At 47.7% G+C, this 20502-nt stretch overlaps 1 protein-coding gene across 1 annotated transcript in view; it reads left to right on the top strand.

Annotated features, from left to right (window-relative positions):
- The window catches only part of epha8 (eph receptor A8), a 564125-nt gene that overhangs the window by 423172 nt on the left and 120451 nt on the right, over positions 1-20502 (top strand). Inside the window, exon 9 of the mRNA XM_041206570.1 lies at positions 16237-16304. Coding sequence (XP_041062504.1) covers positions 16237-16304 — 68 coding nt within the window. The remainder of the gene's footprint in view (positions 1-16236; positions 16305-20502) is intronic.

The following is a 20502-nucleotide window of genomic DNA, read 5'->3' on the forward strand; positions in this document are numbered from 1 at the left end:
GAAGGACTGGGAGGCCGTGCTGTCTGTGGGCTTCACATCATACAATCTGGCATAAAAGTATTTGCTGATCCTCAAAATGTCGGACTGTGATGACTTTACTGAGCCGTCTTCTTCCTTCAGGCTGCTGATCACAGAGCTCTCTCTGTGTACCTTTTGGAAGAAGAAACGTGAGCACGTCTCATCCTGCTCCACGGAGCGGACTCTGGAACGGAAGATGATCTTGGAGGCCTCCGAGGCAAAGAGCGAGGCTTGCTGGCTCTTCACCTTTTGGAGTTCCTCCTTGATATCGACCCCCATCGACTGCAGCCGGAGCAGATTCTGCATGTTTTTCTGGAGTCGGGACATTTCCCTCTGTTCCTTTCTAGCTTTCTGGGTGCCTTTGAGAATGAAAAACCTCTTGATGTTTCTCTTGATCACTTCCCACCGGTGTGTCAGGGACTCAAAGTGGGGTTTCACGGTTCTCCAACCTTTGTAATCCCTCTTGAGGTCCTCAATGTTCTCTGGGGTCAGCAGTTGCACATTTAGCTTCCATGCCCCCCTGCCCGCCTTCTGGTCCTTCTCTAAGTGACAGTCAGCCAGTAGGAGGCAGTGGTCAGAGAAGAACACTGGCTTGACATCGGTGGATTTGACTGCGAATGCATGGGACACAAACAGGAAGTCTATCCTGGAACGGATGGACCCGTCTGGCTGCGACCAGGTGTATCTACGCTGCGCTCCGTCTGCAGGGTTGCTGAAGACGTCATGCAGCTTGGCATCCTTCATTGTTTCCATCCGGGATCTGGACATAGCATCCAATCTGCTGTCGGCCCTGCCGGATCGTCCAGCCACATCGATGATGCAGTTGGAATCACCACCCAGAATGACCAGCCTGGAGGTCGCCAGCAGCAGTGGGAGCTGCTGAAAAACCTCCAGCCGCTCAGCCCCTTGTGACGGGGCTTACACGTTAATTAACCGGAGTGGACTGTTCTTGTACATTACGTCTGCTACGAGGAGGTGCCCGCCCACCACCTCCTTAACCTGGGAGACGGGGAAGTTGCCTCCCCGCAGCAGAATGCCCAGGCCGGAGGAACGAGAGTTGTTTCCACCCGACCAGATCGATGGCCCATGGGACTACCATCGTGACCATTGCCTGTAGGAGCTGAGGTGCGGTATCGCACACTCCTGCAGAAACAACAGGTCAGCTTTGACCTTGGCAATGTAGTCCAAGGTCACAACACATCACGTAGTAGATTTAATGCTAACCACATTTATGGATACAATCTTTAAACTCATTTTGAAGCATTAATTCTCTTACCAAACTGAGAGTCTCTGAGTTGTCTCTGAGAGTCCCAGACCTTTAGTCTGCTCCTTCATACCCATAGTGTGCTCAAATTGCCTCACTTTGGATGGGTTGAGGAAATCCCCATTGGCAGTGTTCTGCTCGGGTGGCATCTGGGGGTCCATGCCGAGAGTGGGGTTTGAAATGACCTTTGTTGGAGAATCTTCTCCAAACCTCTCCCCCTCTGGGGCGTTGCTGCTCCCAGCTTCCCAGAGCTGGGGTGCGCTGATCGCGTCACTGCTCCCAGATTCCTGGGGTTGTGGTGCACTGGCCTCTTCGGGTTGTAGGCAAAGTTGGGGTGTGCTGGTCTCCTCATTGTCTCCAATGTTCTGGAGCTCGGGTGTCTCATCCTCCAACTCCCTAGAGCTTTGCCGCTTCTTCTATCAGTGCCGCCCTGGCACTTCTTCGTCCGAAGAGCTGCTGCCCTAGTCATCTGTGTAGGATGGGAGATGCCTCTTGCCACTTGTCTGGGAAATGGCTTGTTCTTTCTTAGCCCCTTCTTCCTTTTGGCTGTCTTCACTGTCTGCCACTCCCCCTGCTGCTTTTCCACTGCTGCCTCCTCCTCCTCCATTGATTCGCTCTCCTGAGGAGTGGGAGGTTCAGGGGGCAGTGCTGTTGATTGAGGCAATTCTGTTGCCTCACTCTTTTCCTCCACCTTGTCTCCCTTTGTGTCCCCCTTTGTCCCGTTGTTCTCCCTGGGGGCCTTGGTGATTGGAGTGACACAAAGCATTTCTTCTGCTTCCCCCTCACTGGCTTTGGCTGCCTGTGCATAAGTGAGGCAGCATTTGAGGCAGGTCCTGTAAAGGTGACCTGCCTCGCCACACAGGTTGCAGCACTTAGTCTGTTTGCAGTCTTTTGTCTGGTGCCCTTCCTGTTTGCAGTTCTTGCAGAGGACGGCGCTGCAGTTGGCCGCCACATGACCAGCCTTGCCGCATGACCGACAAAGTTTGGGCTCCCTTACCGTTGGTCTTGAGCGTGACCTTTAGCTGGCGTTTGCATGTCCAGATCCCCAAATCATCTCTAAACTCGGTGTAGCTCCCAACCTTGTCGAAGTACCTGGTGAGGAAGGTGAGCACGTTGGTGACAGGGACGTAGGGGTTGTAGAGATGCACCGTCGCCACCTGGTCCCGTTGCAACGGCAGAGCAAAAAGCGGCTCCACCGTCAGGATCTTCATCTCCGGCAGGTCTTTCTTCTCCTCGAACACCTTCAGGAACTTGACGCATGCTGCCACTCACTTGAACGTTACATCGAAATATCCAGCGCTGGGGAAGTCTTGCAGGCAGTAGATCTCCGCAGCTTCGAATCCACACGCCTTTAACTGGATTCTCCTGGTGAAGAAGGCCTAATCCCTAGGTGCTCCTCCTTCACTGTCCTTCATCGTGACTCAGACGGGGTTAGGTAACCCATGGTATAGGGTCGGGTTGGTTATAGCATTTGCTTCACAACCTTGCCCAGGCAGCACCATGATCATGGTCTCTCCCCTGCCAGGTAAGTAGGTGGACCAGCAGATATTGCTCATGCCAAACTCAGCCTGAGAGGGTGGTGAAGAGATGGGTTCTGCCCCTGCAGCATGTGGTACACTGAGACCCACATTACTTTTTTGGGGGCATCCTGGAGGAGCTGCACCTAGACGCAGTGCTGGAATTCCAGGACATGTCCAAGTCAGGGTGATGCCATGCTGGGAGGGGAGCTTCAAGGTGGTGTGGCACCGATTGATCTGATGTCCTCTGCGCTTCACGTGCTTGTGCCTCCTTGCTATGGAAGGTTAGACCATGTGGTGCCCAATATGATGTAGGCAGCATTTGGCCAAGGGGTTGGGGTGAGGGGTATAGGCCTGGCATCTTTGTGTGAGTGTTCAACAGCATTGGGGTGAGGAGACACTTGGATCCCTGCAATGTCCCGCTTTGGTTAGGGTGGGACAGCAGCGAAGAGATTCCAAGTACAAGTAGCACTAATCAGTGCTCTTCTCTCCTTTTCAGGAGAAGAATGCACATAATGCAGCCGAGTGGGTGAGGGCTGGTGGCGGCCAGGTGCAGATCATTATTCTCAGATGGTTTGAGCAGGAGGCCCTGGATTTGGAGAGGCGCCATGCGTCAGATCCACTGGTGTCGGTGAGGCTGGGGTGCTACAGGCAGGTGTGTTTGCCCAGCAGTGAGGTCACCATTGTTCTCTCAACAGCCATGGCAGTGCTGAATGTTCAGTGATTGAAGTTTGCAACAAGGCTTGACCATTGCTTATGGGAGGATGAGCGCATAATGATCCCTGGGACAGGGATACACATTGACATTTTCCCCACGTTAACTGATCCACTGCCCTTGTTCCTCCTATCAGCATCAATGGAGCAGGGCCGGGAGGAGGAGCAGTAGAGGCCACCTCTCACACCTGAGGGCCCTGAAGTCTCACCAGCGTCACACCATCTCTGCCAGGCAGGCAGCAACGCAGATACTAGCATCTCGGTGGGAATTAAAACATCAGCTAGTGTCCCGGGGCACAGTGGTGAGGGCACTTCACAGTCACTGGAGGAGCTGGCAGAGACAGAGACAGTCGGAGGACTGCGGGAGACCAGTCACATGCTCAGTCGGTACCTGATGATGTGCCTCTGGAGTTGTCCGCAATGCAGCAGCTGCAGGAAATGCAGCCAGGTGTGCAGGAGCATCTGGGGGAGGTACATGAGGCTATGCTTGGCTTGGTCTCTGGGGTGGAGGAGTCTACACGGAAGATCGCCGAAGCAATGAGCCTCATGACCGAGCACCATGTGTCCTCCATGGAGAGATTGGCGTCTCTCGTGGAGAGGCTCCTCCAGGAGACCCATCAGGGCTTCCTGGGGATGCGCTTGGACCAGCAAGTGTTCGCATCGGCATTGTCAGCTGATCAGTGCCAGTGTGGGAGATGGTCTTGGTACCAAGTATCCCAGCTCGGTGCCCATCCATCCACGGTGAGCAGGGAGGTCCAAAGCGACCTCATATCGGCGCAACAGCAGCCTGTCATCTCTGCAGGCACCTCTCAGAGCACTCCGGATGAGGGTAGCAGCTCCTCTGCCCCTCTGCCAGTGACCGTAGCATCTGATGAGGCTACGACGACTGGGGAGATGCCAGCTGTGGAACTGGCAGCTCCCTCCCAGGCGGGGCCAGCACAGGCTCAATGAGCCAGAGGATGACCGCCAAGGTCATCAAGGCCAACAGGACAGCAGAGTCAGCAGCTGTCTCAGATGCCACACCCAGCAATGGGGCAACACCAAGACGTTGCACCCGTAAACAAAAGCATAAGGCACCTTACGCACACCACGGGTTTTTTACTGGTGCTTTTGTGCTGGCCCGAGATGAGATCTTTATGATTTGCTTGGAATTGGAACCTTGAAATGGCCCTTGTCATTTTGTTTCATTAATTTTCTTTGCCTATGATATTAAATTCAGACGCATCACTATGGCTGAGGGTGCCTCTTTTTTTCTGCAGGTGTATGGTTTCCAGAAATGTTAGGAGTGCTATGTGGGACATTCAGCTTTCATAACAAGGCCCTTAGTTACTGTTCCTAACCTGGAAGATTAGGCACTTAGGTATCGAGTATGGATCCTACAGCCCAGTCTTGTCCTGGAGGTCCATCTGTGGTGTGCTAGCTGAAGGTTCATTGGAATAAAGCCTCCCGGGTGTCCTTCCTCCTTGGTGTAGTCCTGGGTCAGCGTCTACCCCCTCAGCATTTCCCTGTGCCTGTTCATCCTCGGACTCACTGCTGGACTCATCGTATGCAGCTGCAGCCACTGTGTCTACATCTTCTTCATCCACTGCGTCCCACCTTTCCAGCGCAAGATTGTGGAGAGTGCAGCATGCAACCACTTTCAGCAACACAGATCTGGGGGGTACTGGAGTGCACCCTCTGAGCGGTCCAGGCATTGGAAGCGCAACTTCAGAAGACCGATGGTTCTCCCCACCACAGCCCTTATGGTGCCCTGGCTCCCATTGTACCACAGCTCAGCATCTGTTTTTGGATGGCAGAGAGGCATCAAGAGCCACCTTCTGAGGGGATAGCCCTTGTCACCCAGCAGCCAACCATCCAACCGGACTGGAGCACTGAAGAGCCCCAGCACCTAGGAGTGTCTGAGGATGTAGGTGTTGTGGGAGCTGCCTGGGTACCTTGCACAGACTTGCAGAATCAGCATCCTGTGATCACACACTATCTGCATGTTCATGGAGTGGAAGCCCTTCCTGTTGACGAAGGCACCGGGCTCACCTGCTGGCGCCTTGATCGCCACATGTGTACAGTCGATTGCACCCTGGAAGCAGGGCAAGCCAGCAATGGCCACGAAGCCTCTGGCTTGCTGTGTCTGGCTGACCTGGTCCCAACAGCTGTGGATGAAGGCTGAATAGAGCGTCTGTAACCTGCTTGACACAAGTGTGGGCAGCTGATTGGGAGACATCGCAAAGATCACCCAACGACCCCTGGAAGGAGCCAGAGGCATAGAAGTAGATGGCAGCTATGATCTTTAGAGCCACTGGCATGAGGTATCCACCCACACAGTTAGCGGAGATCTCAGGCCCTATCATCTGACAGATATAGTTGATTGCCTCCCTTGAGAGATGGAGCCTCCTTCAGCTCTGCACCTCAGACATATTGAGGTAGCTGCTTCGCAGCCTGTACCCTCTGGCAGCAGGATAGTGGCATCTTCTGCAGCCCCTTCCACCTTGGACTACCTCTTGGCCCTGCACCCCTTGTGCCTGCGCCTGTCCTCCCAAAGTTGGCTCCCCTGGAGGCTGAATGTACACTCCTGCCCTCCTCCCCCTTCTAGCCCTCCCTTCCTCCTCAGAGGAGGTGCCTTCAGTGGAGAGCTCAGCTCCCAATCCCAGGCTAAGGGGAGGCTTCCTGAAACCTGCAGGCCCAAACAACATTCTTCACTGCAGAGTGCTGACCTGAAGGTTGTGAGTCCAGTCCAAGCAGTCCAGTCGGCAGACGCGTTTTGAAGTATTGCAGATCACACAGGCAAGTATCAGTAATTTTGAAACATCAATATTTGACAGAGCACACTCACGACCCCACTGAGCCCTCTTATCCCGCCCGTGGATGAGGTTTATATAAATGTGTCCTACCCGCCTGCCCATTGCACCTGGTGAGCCGACCCGAAGATTGCACGAGCGCCAAAAAATTGATGTTGATTGGTGAGTCAAGGGCCTTAAGTTGCCCGTTAATTAATGGCAGGCGCACAGTGGATATCATCACGCACCTGCACAACAAAATATCGTGATGGCGTGCGGTGATGTCGGGACGCTCGCCTGACATCACCGTGTGTCATTTGATGCGTGGATATGCGGGGCCAACCCCTGCATGCCAATGGGAAAATTGTGCCCATAGACACTCTCTCTCTCTCACTCACACACACACACACACACACGCACGCACGCACGCACGCACGCACGCACACACACACACACACACACACACACACACACACACACACACACACACACACACACACACACACACACACACACACACACAGGCCAGAAACTTACCTCTGTCAGTGGGCTGGACGAGGGTGGCCCGCAATCGACTGCCTGTTGCCATTTAATGTGTGAGGGCCAATTTTGCATGCACATGAAAGATCGCAGGAATATCCCTGAGACACGGAGCTGCCTCACTGAGATTAAGTACATAATAAAATATTTTATATAATAAAGTTAAAAATTATTTAAACATGTCCCCTCATGTAACAGTGTCACATGAGCGGGGAGATGTTTGTGAACTGTGCAAAAATTCATTAATAATTTAATAAAAGCTTCAGGAAACCTCATCCCACCCGTGGATGAGGTTTCCTGAAAAATGCGAAGGCCACCTGGGTTCTTCGCCTGCCGCCAACCTTAAGGTTGGACAGGCAGCATTGATAACAACTTTAGTTGGTTTTTTAACGGCCTTAACAGGCCATTGTCAGTTTGGCAGGCATACAGCCACCTCCGGCGCACACCCGCCAAACGTAATATCTAAATGATGCACGATAATGTCAGGACACACGCCTGACATCATCGTGCGTCATTTTGTGCACACCAACGGCAATATTCAGGCCACACTCACACACATACAGGCTGTCTCACACACACTCTTACATACACACACACACACAGTCTTACACGCACACACACACGGAGGCTCTCTCACACACACTCTTACATACATACACACACACTCACACACACACACACACACACACACACACACACACACACACACAGAGGATCTCTCTCACACACTCTTACATACACACACTCTCGCACACAGACTCTCACACACACTCTTACATACACACACACACACACACTCTTACATACACACACTCGCACACAGACTCTCACACACACTCTTACATACACACACACACGCATGCAGGCTCTCGCACACACACTTTTACATACACACACACACACAGGCTCTCTCACACACACTCTTACATACACACACTCACACACACACTCTCACACACACTCTTATACACACACACACACACAGACATACAGGCTCTCTCACACACAGACTCTTACATACACACACACACCCACACACACACAGACTCTCACACACACTCTTACATACACACACACACACAGACATACAGGCTTTCTCATACACACACTCTTACATATACACACACACAGACATACAGGCTTTCTCATACACAGATTCTTACATACACACACACACACACAGACTCTCTCACACACTCTTACATACACACATTCTTGCACACAGACTCTCACACACACTCTTACATACACACACTCTTGCACACAGACTCTCACACACACTCTTACATACACACACACAGACTCTCACACGCACTCTTAAATACATACACTCTCACACACACACTCTCACACATACACTCTTACATACACATACACACACACACACACACACACACACAGACTCTCACACACACTCTTACATACACACACACACAGACATACAGGCTTTCTCATACACAGACTCTTACATACACACACACACACACACACACACAGACTCTCACACACACTCTTACATACACACACACACACAGACATACAGGCTTTCTCATACACACACTCTTACATACACACACACACAGACATACAGGCTTTCTCATACACAGATTCTTACATACACACACACACACACATACTCTCTCACACACTCTTACATACACACATTCTTGCACACAGACTCTCACACACACTCTTACATACACACACTCTTGCACACAGACTCTCACACACACTCTTACATACACACACACAGACTCTCACACGCACTCTTAAATACATACACTCTCACACACACACTCTCACACATACACTCTTACATACACATACACACACACACACACACACACACACAGACTCTCACACACACTCTTACATACACACACACACAGACATACAGGCTTTCTCATACACAGACTCTTACATACACACACACACACACACATACACAGACTCTCACACACACTCTTACATACACACACTCTTGCACACAGACTCTCACACACACTCTTACATACACACACTCTCACACACAGACTCTCACACATACACTCTTACATACACACACACACACACACACACACACACACACACACACACACACACACACAGGCTCTCTCACACACACTCTTACATACACAGACTCTCACACACACTCACACACACACTCTCACACACACGCTCTTACATACACAGACTTACACACACACTCTTACATACAGACACACAGACTCTTACATACATACACACAAACAGACTCTCACACACACACTTTTACATACACACACAGGCTCTCACACACATGCTTACGTACACACACACACACACACACACACACACACACACACACGCAGACTCTCACACACACTCTTAATACACACACTCACACACGGACTCTTACAGACACACTCTTACATACACACACACAGGCTCTCACACACACGCTTACGTACACACACACACACACACAGGCTCTCACACAGACTCTTACATACACACACACACGCAGACACTCATACACACTCTTACATACACACACTCTCACACACGCACTCTTACGTACACACACAGAGACTCTTACGTACACACACACATGCAGACTCTCACACACGCTCTTATGTACACACACACGCATGCAGACTCTCACACACACACTCTTACATACACACACACACACGCAGACTCTCAGACACACTCTTACGTACACACATACACGCGCAGACTCTCACACACACTCTTACATACATACACACACACACAGGCTCTCTCACACACACTCTTACATCCACAGAAACACACACTCTTACATACACACACGCAGGCTCTCTCACACGCATTCTTACATACACACACACATGCATGCTCTCTCACACACACTCTTACATAGACACACACACAAGCAGGCTCTCTCACATGCACTCTTACATACACACAAACACAGGCTCTCTCATACGTACATGCACAAGCACACATGCATGCACACAGACTCTCTCATGTACACACTCTCTCACACTCAAATACACACACACACACATACTCTCTCACACACACACAGACTCTCTCTCACATACACAGACACACTTTCTCTCACACGCAGTCTCTCCCTCACACACACACATACACACAGGCTGTCTCTCTCTCTCACACACACACACACGCACATGCAGGCTCTCTCTCACATACACACACACAGACTCTCTCTCACATACATACACACACACACATGCATACATGCAGGCTCACACACACACGCACACACACATATGCAGGCTCTCTCTCACACACACATGTGCACACACACGCTCTCCCTCACACACACAGACCCCCCTCCCTCTCTCTCGCTCTCTCACTCATTCACTCACACACACAGACACACACATGCACACACAGACATACACACACACACACGCACACACACATATAAAGGCACCAATCGCTCGTAAGGGGTTGTTCAAACAAGTTGGTTCATTGATTGAAACTAGGCACATGGGAACATTTATGCAGAGGGATAAAACTTTAGGACATCAGAACTGCAGAGCTGTGTGTATGTACTCTGCTTAAAGCAAAGGCAAAGCTAAAATTGGATTGCAAGACACATGTCCTTTCTAGTGATATTATGCTGCAATCCCTTAAAGGCACATTATGACATCCTCCGTCATACAGTGGCAGCAGTGTGTACCATCTACATAATGCACAGTAGCAACTTGCCAAGGCTCCTTTGACAGTGTCTTCCAAATCTGCAACCTCTACCACCTTGAAAGACAAGGGCATGGGCATAGCCCCATCTCCAAATCCTCTCCAAGTCACACACCACCACTGTATCAGTGTTCCTTCACTGTCACTGGGTCAAAATCCTAGATCTCCCTTGATGACAGCACTGTGGACATACCAACTCCATATGGATTGCAATGGTTTAAGGTGGTTCACCACAACCTTCTCAAAGACAATTAGGAAAACTAGGGATAAGCAATAAGTACTGGCCTTGCCAACAACAGTCACATCCCAAGAACGAGTTTAAGAAAATGTCCACCCATGCACTTGGAGAAGTCACTGGGAAGCAATCAGGAGCAGAAAAATCAGTTGTTCTTTCTCTTTTCTAACTTAGAGAGTTTATATCTCAATCAGAGGGTTTTATGGACTAAAGAAGGATTTGGGACATTAGGATTAATTTGAGCATGATGTCGGACAATGGGGATAGAGTAGTGCGCTAGGAATAGTTTCTCAGTAATATTGGTCAATGCATCATTGGGACGAGTTTGTGAATGTTCTGACAAATAGGTGGCACAGATGTGATGGGTCAAATGACATCTTTCTGCAGCATAAGTCCCAATTGTTCTTTGGTTCTAAGGGCATTGCCTTTCATAGCCTCAAAATGTCTCAAAGCACTTTCCCGTCAGTCAAGTACTTGTAAAATGAAGCTCATGTCCTTGGGCATGGTATCACTAAAAGTAACGATTAGGTAAACTGTTTTAGTGATGTTGGTTGAGGGATAAATATTGGCTAGGGAGAGCTCCTCTGTTCTCCAGAACAGTCCAACTAATAGGTATATGACTATTTACCATCTCATTCAAAAGACAACGCCTCCACCAGTGCAGTGCTCCCTCAACACTGCTCTGTAATGCCAGCCTGCATTTTGTACTCGTATCTCTGGAGTGGGACTTCAACAACAACAACAACGTGCATTTGTATAGCAACTTAAGCATAATAAGATACCCCAAGGTGCTTAATAGGAACGTTATTAAACAAAATTCGACATGAAGCCATGGAAGGATGTATTAGGGTATGTGACCAAAACCTTGGTCAATGATGTAGGTTTTAAGGAATGCCTCGAAGGAGCAAAGACAGGGTAGGAAGAGATAAAGCTTAGGGCCTCAACAATGAAGGCATGACTTCCAGTGGTAGAGTGTTTAAAATCAGGGATGTGCAAGAGGCCAGAATTGGTGGTGTGCAGAGATCTCAGAGGGTTATAGGGCTGGTGGAGGTCACAAAGATGGGGAGGGGGGTAAAGTCATGGAAAGTTTTGCAAACAACTGATGAGAATTTTGAAATCGAGGCCTTGCTGAACCGGGAGCTGCTGTAGGTCAGTGAGCCTGGGGCGATGGATAAATGGGACTCAGTGCAAGTTAAGATACAGGCAGCAGCGTTTTAGATGAGCTTAAGTTGGCTCATAGGATTCTGGTCAGGAAAGCATTGGGATAGTTAAATCTAGAGATAATGAAGGCTTGGGTGAGAGTTTCAGCCGTAGATGAGCTGAGGCGGAGGTGGATTCAGGTGATATTACGGAAATGACAGTAGCAGGTTTAATGGTGACATAGATATGTGGGTTGGAGGCTCACAACTTTCTGAGTGAAAAGCGAGAGCGTGGCCAACTGAGCGTGACCAACAAAGTGGACTGGAGGACTCAGTTTGAGCGGTGACACTGCCGGAGGAATGGAGAGCTGGGGATCACGATGAAAGCAACAAAGTTTAAAAATAACAGCACCCAACATGGTGCTCAAAAAGAATATAAGCAACTTATAGTACTCGGTCACTGCTCTAAGTAAGGTCCGCTAACTCAGCACATAGAAAGGATTTAACCAATGACTTTCTAGATCTATGTTGTTCAGTATCACACCACACACAAACCATTGGGCACAGGTTGGCTGCATTATCACAAGTAGAGCATTCGGATGTCACAAGTATTGCCCTAATCTCTGAGAACGTGGTGCCTCCTTTCTGATGCCTGTAACTCAAATTATTCCGCTCTCCTCCCCCTAGTTAGCTTTCTGGATCAGTATATCATGTGGGTTGGACTAAGGGAGGTCAGTGGATTCTGGAGATACTGTGTTTGGAGGTAGCGGGTAACCAGAGCGGAAATTTGAGGAAAAAAGAAACAACAAACACAAGCAAAAACAATGTTATTGCATTTATTCAAATACAGGAGGAGATGTGAAATGTTAATGTATTTGATACTTTTTACCTTAAATGTGTGGGCCAGAGTCTCTTGAAAACACTGCAGATCTCCAGACATAGTGCAGAGCCCAGTCAAACTGAGTTTCCACACACGGGGGCTTCTGTCTATGTTATACTGTAGAGTTAGATAGGAAAACCCTCACAGTGCCAGAACGTTCAGGGAACTTGCTGCATTGGCTTCTTTTCAGCTCATCCAAAAATGAAAAAAATGACAGTGATAAGCTATCAAAGCATGTGGAATAGTTAATCACAATTTATATGAAATAAAGAACGTTTACTGTTCATGGTATTCTCACTTGCCCTTTCTCAATCTTACTTCCTTATTCTCCCTGTCCCTTTTTAAGTTTAACTTTACTCTCAGGCTATTTTACTGATATGCTATCGTTCCACCGATCCCAACCTGATTTAAATGTAAAATGTTTAATACGTTTCTTTTCCTGTCTCACTGTCCACTTTAAGACAAATAACTGTTTAGGGTTGTTTTGTTGTTTGTGATAACCACTGACCCAGTTACACCAAGCGTGCAATCAGACAGTTCTGCGGCAGGACTAACTTGCAGCAACTTTCTTTAGCCAGGCCTGTATTTGTGCTGGGAGTGCGTCATTACTATAGCCAGGTATTTATCAGCAGTGGCTTCTAACTCTCCAGAACTTGAATACAGTGACTGATGCGAGGTATAGGGCTGTTCATAACCTAATAGGTTCCTGATTTAAATTTCCAATACCCATGCCTTGTACTTGAACTATTACAAGAGTATGAGTATATGCTATTAGTGGTCTTAGCATTAATTACCTGGTGCAGGAGCAAGTTGCCAGTTTTAAGATACATCCCTATGTATTTTTTTAACATTTCTTTCATGGGATGTGGGCATTGCTAGCAAGGCCAGCATTTGAACTGCTTGTCTTTCTTTGGCCCTTGCATTTTAAAGAGTAGTTCAGACTTGATCACATTGCTGTGGATCTGAAGTCATACGTAGGCCAGGTAAGGATAACAGATTTCCTTTTTCAAAGAGCAGATGGGTTTTTAATGACAATCAATGATAACTCTTTTGGTAAACAAGATAAACTGAATCAACTAAATGAAGGACAAATTAAGAGGCAGCCCCTTAAAGGGATACTGCAAAAAGAAAAGCAAAATCTTAAAGGAAACTTACAAACATCAAATTAAAACGTGGTTAAAGGGGTCAGTAAAACACCCCAGCCCCCACAATGCCCACCGAGCACGGAAATCTTCGATCATGCTCCCTCTCCGAAGACACCTGGCCGTGAACATAGCCGCAGAAGAGGGGCAGACAGTCAGGCCGGACAATCCCCTTGATACCCTGCTGCCTGGTCCTGTTAATGGCTAACTTAGCCAGGCGCAGGAGCAGGTTCACGAGGAGGTCCTCCTCCCTCCCTCCCACCCCGCACTGAGTGCCCAAAGATCAAGAGCGTGGGACTGAAGTGTAAACAAAAGAGAAGTAACAGGTTTTTAAAATAACTAAAAAGGGGGTGCAGCCTACAACAACTGACACATACATGGTCCACGGGCTCCACAAGGCCACAAACCACACTGGCATCTTGGGAGCCTGTGTCTGACACAATCCTATGGTGCTGCTGTGAGCAACACCCTCCACCCCAGCGCCCTGATGGTAAGGGGGAGGACTCCCATGTAGAAAGCCCTCCACTGGGGACCTCCACCACCAGATGGCAACAGGGCATGCTAAGGCATGTCTGGGTGGCGGGCGAGGGTAAAGAGGTGAAGCGTGTGCAGCAGCGGTCTTTACAGGAAACCTCTCCGTGCTGTGCTAAAGGGCACGGAGGGCATTTCTGTGAGGTGCCTCAGGTTGTGGGGCTCTGGCTTATGAGGGAGGTTTCGGGGTTTGGGGCCAATGTGGAATTCCGTCCGAGCAGGGGTGTGCTCAGATGGGAGCCCGCCGCTTACCTGCGCCTCCTCGAGACCTCGCATATAATCAGGACTGAGCATAACTGTTCTAAGATCATGGATGGCATTGGCCGCAAACTGGACGTCCACTGATGTGTGATGAACCAACTCCTGAGGAAGCATCCAGCCCACTGCTCCACCACCCAGCATGTCCCCAATCCTGCTCACCCCAGCAGTCACAGCCCTCCTCTCCACCAACCAGCTGAAATGGTGGAGGGGTGGATTCCTGAGCAGGGCTCTCTGACGATAGCCAATGCTCCTGACAGCAGAAAGCTGTCACAAGGTGAACATGCTCCAGACTTTGATCAGGCCCTGGTTAAAGATGAGCAATGCCTACAAGGAGCCGCAAACACCCCTCAGGTCTACAAACAGGAGCTGCATGTTATAATTCAGGCCATGCACCTGGCAGAAGAAATAGGTCACCAGGGCATACCACCTAGGACAGGACAATCAATGATAGTTTCATGGTCACCATGACTGAGACCAGCTTTCAATTCCAGATTTTATTGATTGAATTTAAATTCCAACATCAGTTGCCATGGTGGGAGTTGAACCCTTGCCCCCAGAGCATTAGCCTGGAGCTTTGGATTATTAGTTCTGCGACTTTGCCAGTACACCAATATATTCTGCTACAGATGTAGAAATGTGCAGCAATATTGAACCCAGCCCTTATGACTGATATATTCCTTAGCCTAGTCACAATACAAGGAATTTGGATAAGTTGACTGACACAAGTCTGATAAGATAACTGCCTGAATTTAGGAAGTGCCTTACACAGTGGATTTTGTTGTAATGTCCCTTTAAGGGATAACAGCACACTGTCACCAGAAGGGAAGTTGTCATGTGACCTGTCTCAGTTTCACTTTGGCCTGAGAGCAGAACACAGCATACATAGCTCTGCAGTTATGTTTTCACATTTTCTATCCATGTATATATGTTTCCATATGCCGAGTCTGAATAAATGAACCTATGTGTTTAGCCAATCCCTTATGAGTGATTGGTGCCTTTATATCATGATAACAACATGATAGATATGTGGCTGAGTAAAATAAAAACTGGACAAGTTCTATAATGGCCAGTGATATGCTTCACCAGAATAATGCCCCTGCAGCAATGATAGAAATTCACCCCTGTATCCATCAATCCAGATGTTCAGGTATAAGGTACACATCCAGCTGAGAAATACCTAAAGCAATGCAATGAATGAAGATTATCTTTGTTTTGCATGGAACTGGGCGGAGGGAGAAGGCCAGTGACAAGGCTGATTACTCTTTTCCTTTTTTGTGATATGTATTTGCTATCTTTGATGTGAGATTTTTTTTTCAATTAAGGAGAGTCAGAAAACTTTTTAATAGAAAACTAGTCACTGTTAAAAATTACCGGTAGAATTCGAGACTTGTTCAATCATCATATCACTGCTACGGAGTATTTGAGAGTCACTAAGGAGATCTTGAACCCTCTCACATGTTACATTTAGGAAACCCTTCGATGCTCCCTCTGGCTGTAACTGTGGCTTTACTGACATGTATTTTTCTTACAGAAGGTGTGGGTACAGTAAAGCATTTCAGGATCCTGATGAAGAAAAGATGTATTATCAAAATGGACACCGTAAGTACCAGAAGCAATATCATTCAATAAAGTAGAAATGAGACCATGGGGAATGAGTTGCCTTGTGTATATTATTTCTTTCAATTTAGAAAATGCTGTAAATATTCCCCACTTTTTGATTTCTTCTACTAATGTCATAGGTATCTGCAGGATATTGAGAACATAGAAATCCACAGAACTATTAAACCATGACTACAAGACAAGGGAGACAAACACAAGCAAATAAAGAGCAAGTTCAGGACTGAAGCTTAGATATATTGCTTCACATACATATTATACGCTAACTGCAACAGTAATTATTCTTCTAAAATACTTCACTGGCTGTAAAACACTTTGAGACTTTCTAAGCTCATGAAGAGGGCTATATAGAAGCAAGCCTTTTTTTCATTAACACCTGAAACGGTTTCCAGAGAAGAGTGGAAGCAAAAATTCTGGAATCATTCCAGAAAAAGCTTGCATTCATATAGCGTATATCATAGGTGGAATTTTACAGCACCTCCTGCTGCTGGGATTTTCCGGTCCCGCCAAAGTCAATGGGCTTATGAACGACTCGCCACATTTTATGGCCTTGCCCCCAAATTCCTCCCCATGTCTTTTCATGACATCACAAAGCACCTTACAGCCAATCGAATGTTAATCATTGTCATGATGTAGGCAAACATAGCAGCAAATATTTGCACAGCAAGGTTTCACAAACAGGAATGAGATAACTAACTGGATGTTGTTTGGGATAGATGTTGGCCAGGATATCAGGAGAATGCCCCTGGTTCTTCAAATAGTGGCATGGCACCCACTTGAAAAAGCAGACAGAGTCTCGGTTTAATGTTTTATCAGAAAGACAATGGGCAGAATATTGCCCTTGACGAGCGGACGGGCCCGACCGACTCAGCAGCGGGCGAGCAGCCAATCGCCGCCACCGAAAAGGGCTCTGCCGCCATTTTAAGTGGGTGGGCTAATTAAGGTCCACCCAGCGTGACGTCCACCGGGAAGCGTTATGCGCTCCCTGTGCGGGCGGAGGGATTCCCCAAATGCGAGAGAGCGCTCTTTCATGCATGCGCACGAAAGAGGGCACATCTCCCTGAGGCAAAGTGCTGCCTCAGGGAGATCGTTGAAAGTTTTTTAAACTGTAAAAATATAAAAATAAAAAAATCATTAACATGTCCCCCTCATGTGATAATGTCACACGAGATGGGACATGTTAATAAGTATCACAAAAACTTTATTAAAGTTTTTTAAAACCGACATGAAAACTCATCCCGCCAGTGGATGAGGTTTCATGTTTTTTTCAGAAGCCCGCTGGGGTTCCAGGCCTGCCTGTCAGCCTTAAGGTTAGATCTCAGTTGGCCATTGACAGGTTGGTGGGCGGACAGCTGATCGCGCTGTCCCCCTGCCTTCCTGAATATTTAAATGGGGTGGGATGGTTCCTCCCGATGTCATCCCGTGACATTTTCGTGACGGTGAGCAGGCCCCGCCCCCTGCTCACCGATGGCAAAATTCTGCCCAATGTCTCCGGAATTGAGCAACCCCTCAGCCTTAAACAGAAAATTAACATGCAGGTACAACGAGCAATTAGGTAGGCAAACGGTATGTTAGCCTTTATTGCAAGATGGTTAAAGTGGTAAGAGCGAGGCAGGATTGCTGCAGTTATATCAGGTTTTGTTGAGACCTGGAATACTGCATGCAGATTTGGTTTCCTTACCTAAGACTGAGTGCGGTAAAGTTTTGTTAGATCGATTTCTGGGATGAAAGGGCTGTCCAATCAGGGGAGATTGAGCAGAATGGGTCTAAGCTTTCTGGAGCTTAAAGGTGATCTCATTGAAGCATCTAAGATTCTGAAAAGGTTTGACAGCGTAGATGCTGAGACGTTGTTTCTCTGTCTGGAGGTAGGACTAGGAGTCCTAGTCTCAGAATAAGGGGTCGGTCTTTTATGCCTGAGATGAGGAGAAATTTCTTCACTTAGAGGGCTATGAATCTTTGAAATTCTCTGCCCCAAGAACTGTGGACCAATATCCAGGAGAGTGTATATTGCAATCTAGGCCACACTTCAGATGCATCAACCCTTGTTTTAAAAATGTGCACTAAGGTCCATGTTATAACTCCAATATAACGCCTCTCCTCAGATATGGTCTGTTCAAACAATGAAAGGGCTGAAATTGTTGAGAGATCATTAAGTCCTTGATTAGCTCTTGTCCTTAGCAGGAAAGAGACATCCTGGCAAATATGATTTTCTTCAACCTGTAGGAAAAAAATAGAGAAATTGAATGATTAAACAGACAAAACACTCCGATAAATTCAAATATGGCACAATGTTCAACCAAATAGGTCAGAAAGTTCCCAGGCCTGACCCCTGATGTGAGCAGCTGGCTGATCTCAGCAAATGTGACAGTGGAGATGCTATAATTAGGCTCAGTAGCTCTCAGCAAAGTAGAGGATAAAAATCAGCCAATGGCTCCTGTCCTTTTTAACTGTCTGATGAGTCCTAAATGAAAATGTGTGTCAATGCCAGATGAAGGCAGGTTTGGATTTAACTATGATGCTGGCCGACTTAAATTCAGTGGCTGTTCAAAAATACGTGTGTTTCATGTGCTTGTGTTTACCACTCCCCTCCAGAAGGCAGTATGTGCTCTGGCTGGTCCTTTAGTTCCACATGCATTGGAAGTCCTACTGCATCACCCCAATGGGCCATTCATCATGTGTCAGCTTTTCCTGCCTCTGAAAATCCCTCAGTTTGAGTGATGCTCTTCTCCACACCCTGGGCTGAGTTTAGAGCTGGTGGTGGTGGTCCTATCAGTGGGCCAGAAAGGCAGGGACATGGGAACTTTGGAAACAGAAGCAAGAATAATCCATTCAGCCCCTCAAGCCTCCTCCTCCATTCAACTAGATCATGGCTAATCTTCTACCTCAACACCATTTCCTACACTATCCCCATAACCCTCAATAACTAAATATCTAGAAACCTATCAATTTCTGTCTTGAATATACTCAATGACTGAGCCTCCACAGCCCTCTGGGATAGAAAATTCCAAATATTCAGCACCCTCTGAGTGAAGAAATTCTTCCTCATTTCAGTTCTAAATGGCCTACCCCTTATTCTGAGACTATGTCCCCTGCTGCCAGACCCAACCCCCAAGCAGGGGGAACATCCTTCCTGTACCTACCCTGTCAAGCCCAGTAAAATCTTTGTATGTTTCAATGAGATCACCTATCATTCTTCTAAACTCTAGTGAATACAGGCCCAGTCTGCTCAATTTCTCTTCATAGAACAATCGCACCATCTCAGGAATCAGTCTTTGTCGCACTTCCTCTGTCCCTCGGTGGTTTCTGGGCATCCTGACCAGATCCTGTGTCCTTCAGACAATTAATTGCCTGACATTGGGGCTCCTGGCCCTTTAAGGACTGAGATCCCGCCTCCAAGAGATGCCGGCCAATTGGAGGGCCAGCAGATTTTCAGTCCCAGCAGTACCACTGGGAGTGATGGCTACTGCTGGTCAAAGGAGCAGCAACAATGGAGCAGGCCCTGGCACGCAAGTGAGTGGGGTTGGGCTCACTGGTACCAGTCAGGCAGGCCATGGCAAGGGGAGCCATTGATGGCGAGGGCAAGAGTGGCTGGTTCCATGGATGGGAGGTGGCCTCTGTGGACCACAGGGTGCCAAATCAGGAAGACAACCCCCACTTGCAGGGTGTGAAGGAATCCGTGTAAGGAAATATGGTCATTATGTAGGGTTATTCGGGTAAAAGTATTATTTTCCTATAAAACTCACAAAACTTTAAAAAAGGGTTTATTCTTTTCAAGAACAGGTCAAAACAGTTCACAAAAGACAAGATGAGGCTTAACCTTTCTTACTGTAATATGGATTCACTGATAAGAAGGCGCACACCCAAAAAACTGTACACAATGAATGTTTTTATACACTGGCACAATGATAGCTAAACCACATTCAGATAGGTAATTTTCAAATTCAGTGTAATATTTTAATTATATAAAACAAATCTCTGCCTAAAGAAAAAGTTGAACATGCATATACAATTCAGCAAGGTTGGCTTTCCTGGGCTGTGTGAGGCCCATGACCTACACAGAATTGGACAGTTAAATACATTTCTTTGGAATTACAGTGGGTTTTTTTTCATGGGAGTTAAGTGTTATCAAAACCAAATGTGGAGGATAAAAAGGAGGAGCCTTGTACTATTAAGAAACCAC

The sequence above is a fragment of the Carcharodon carcharias genome, chromosome 15 (assembly GCF_017639515.1).
Source record: "Carcharodon carcharias isolate sCarCar2 chromosome 15, sCarCar2.pri, whole genome shotgun sequence".
Classification (NCBI taxonomy): Eukaryota; Metazoa; Chordata; class Chondrichthyes; order Lamniformes; family Lamnidae; genus Carcharodon; species Carcharodon carcharias.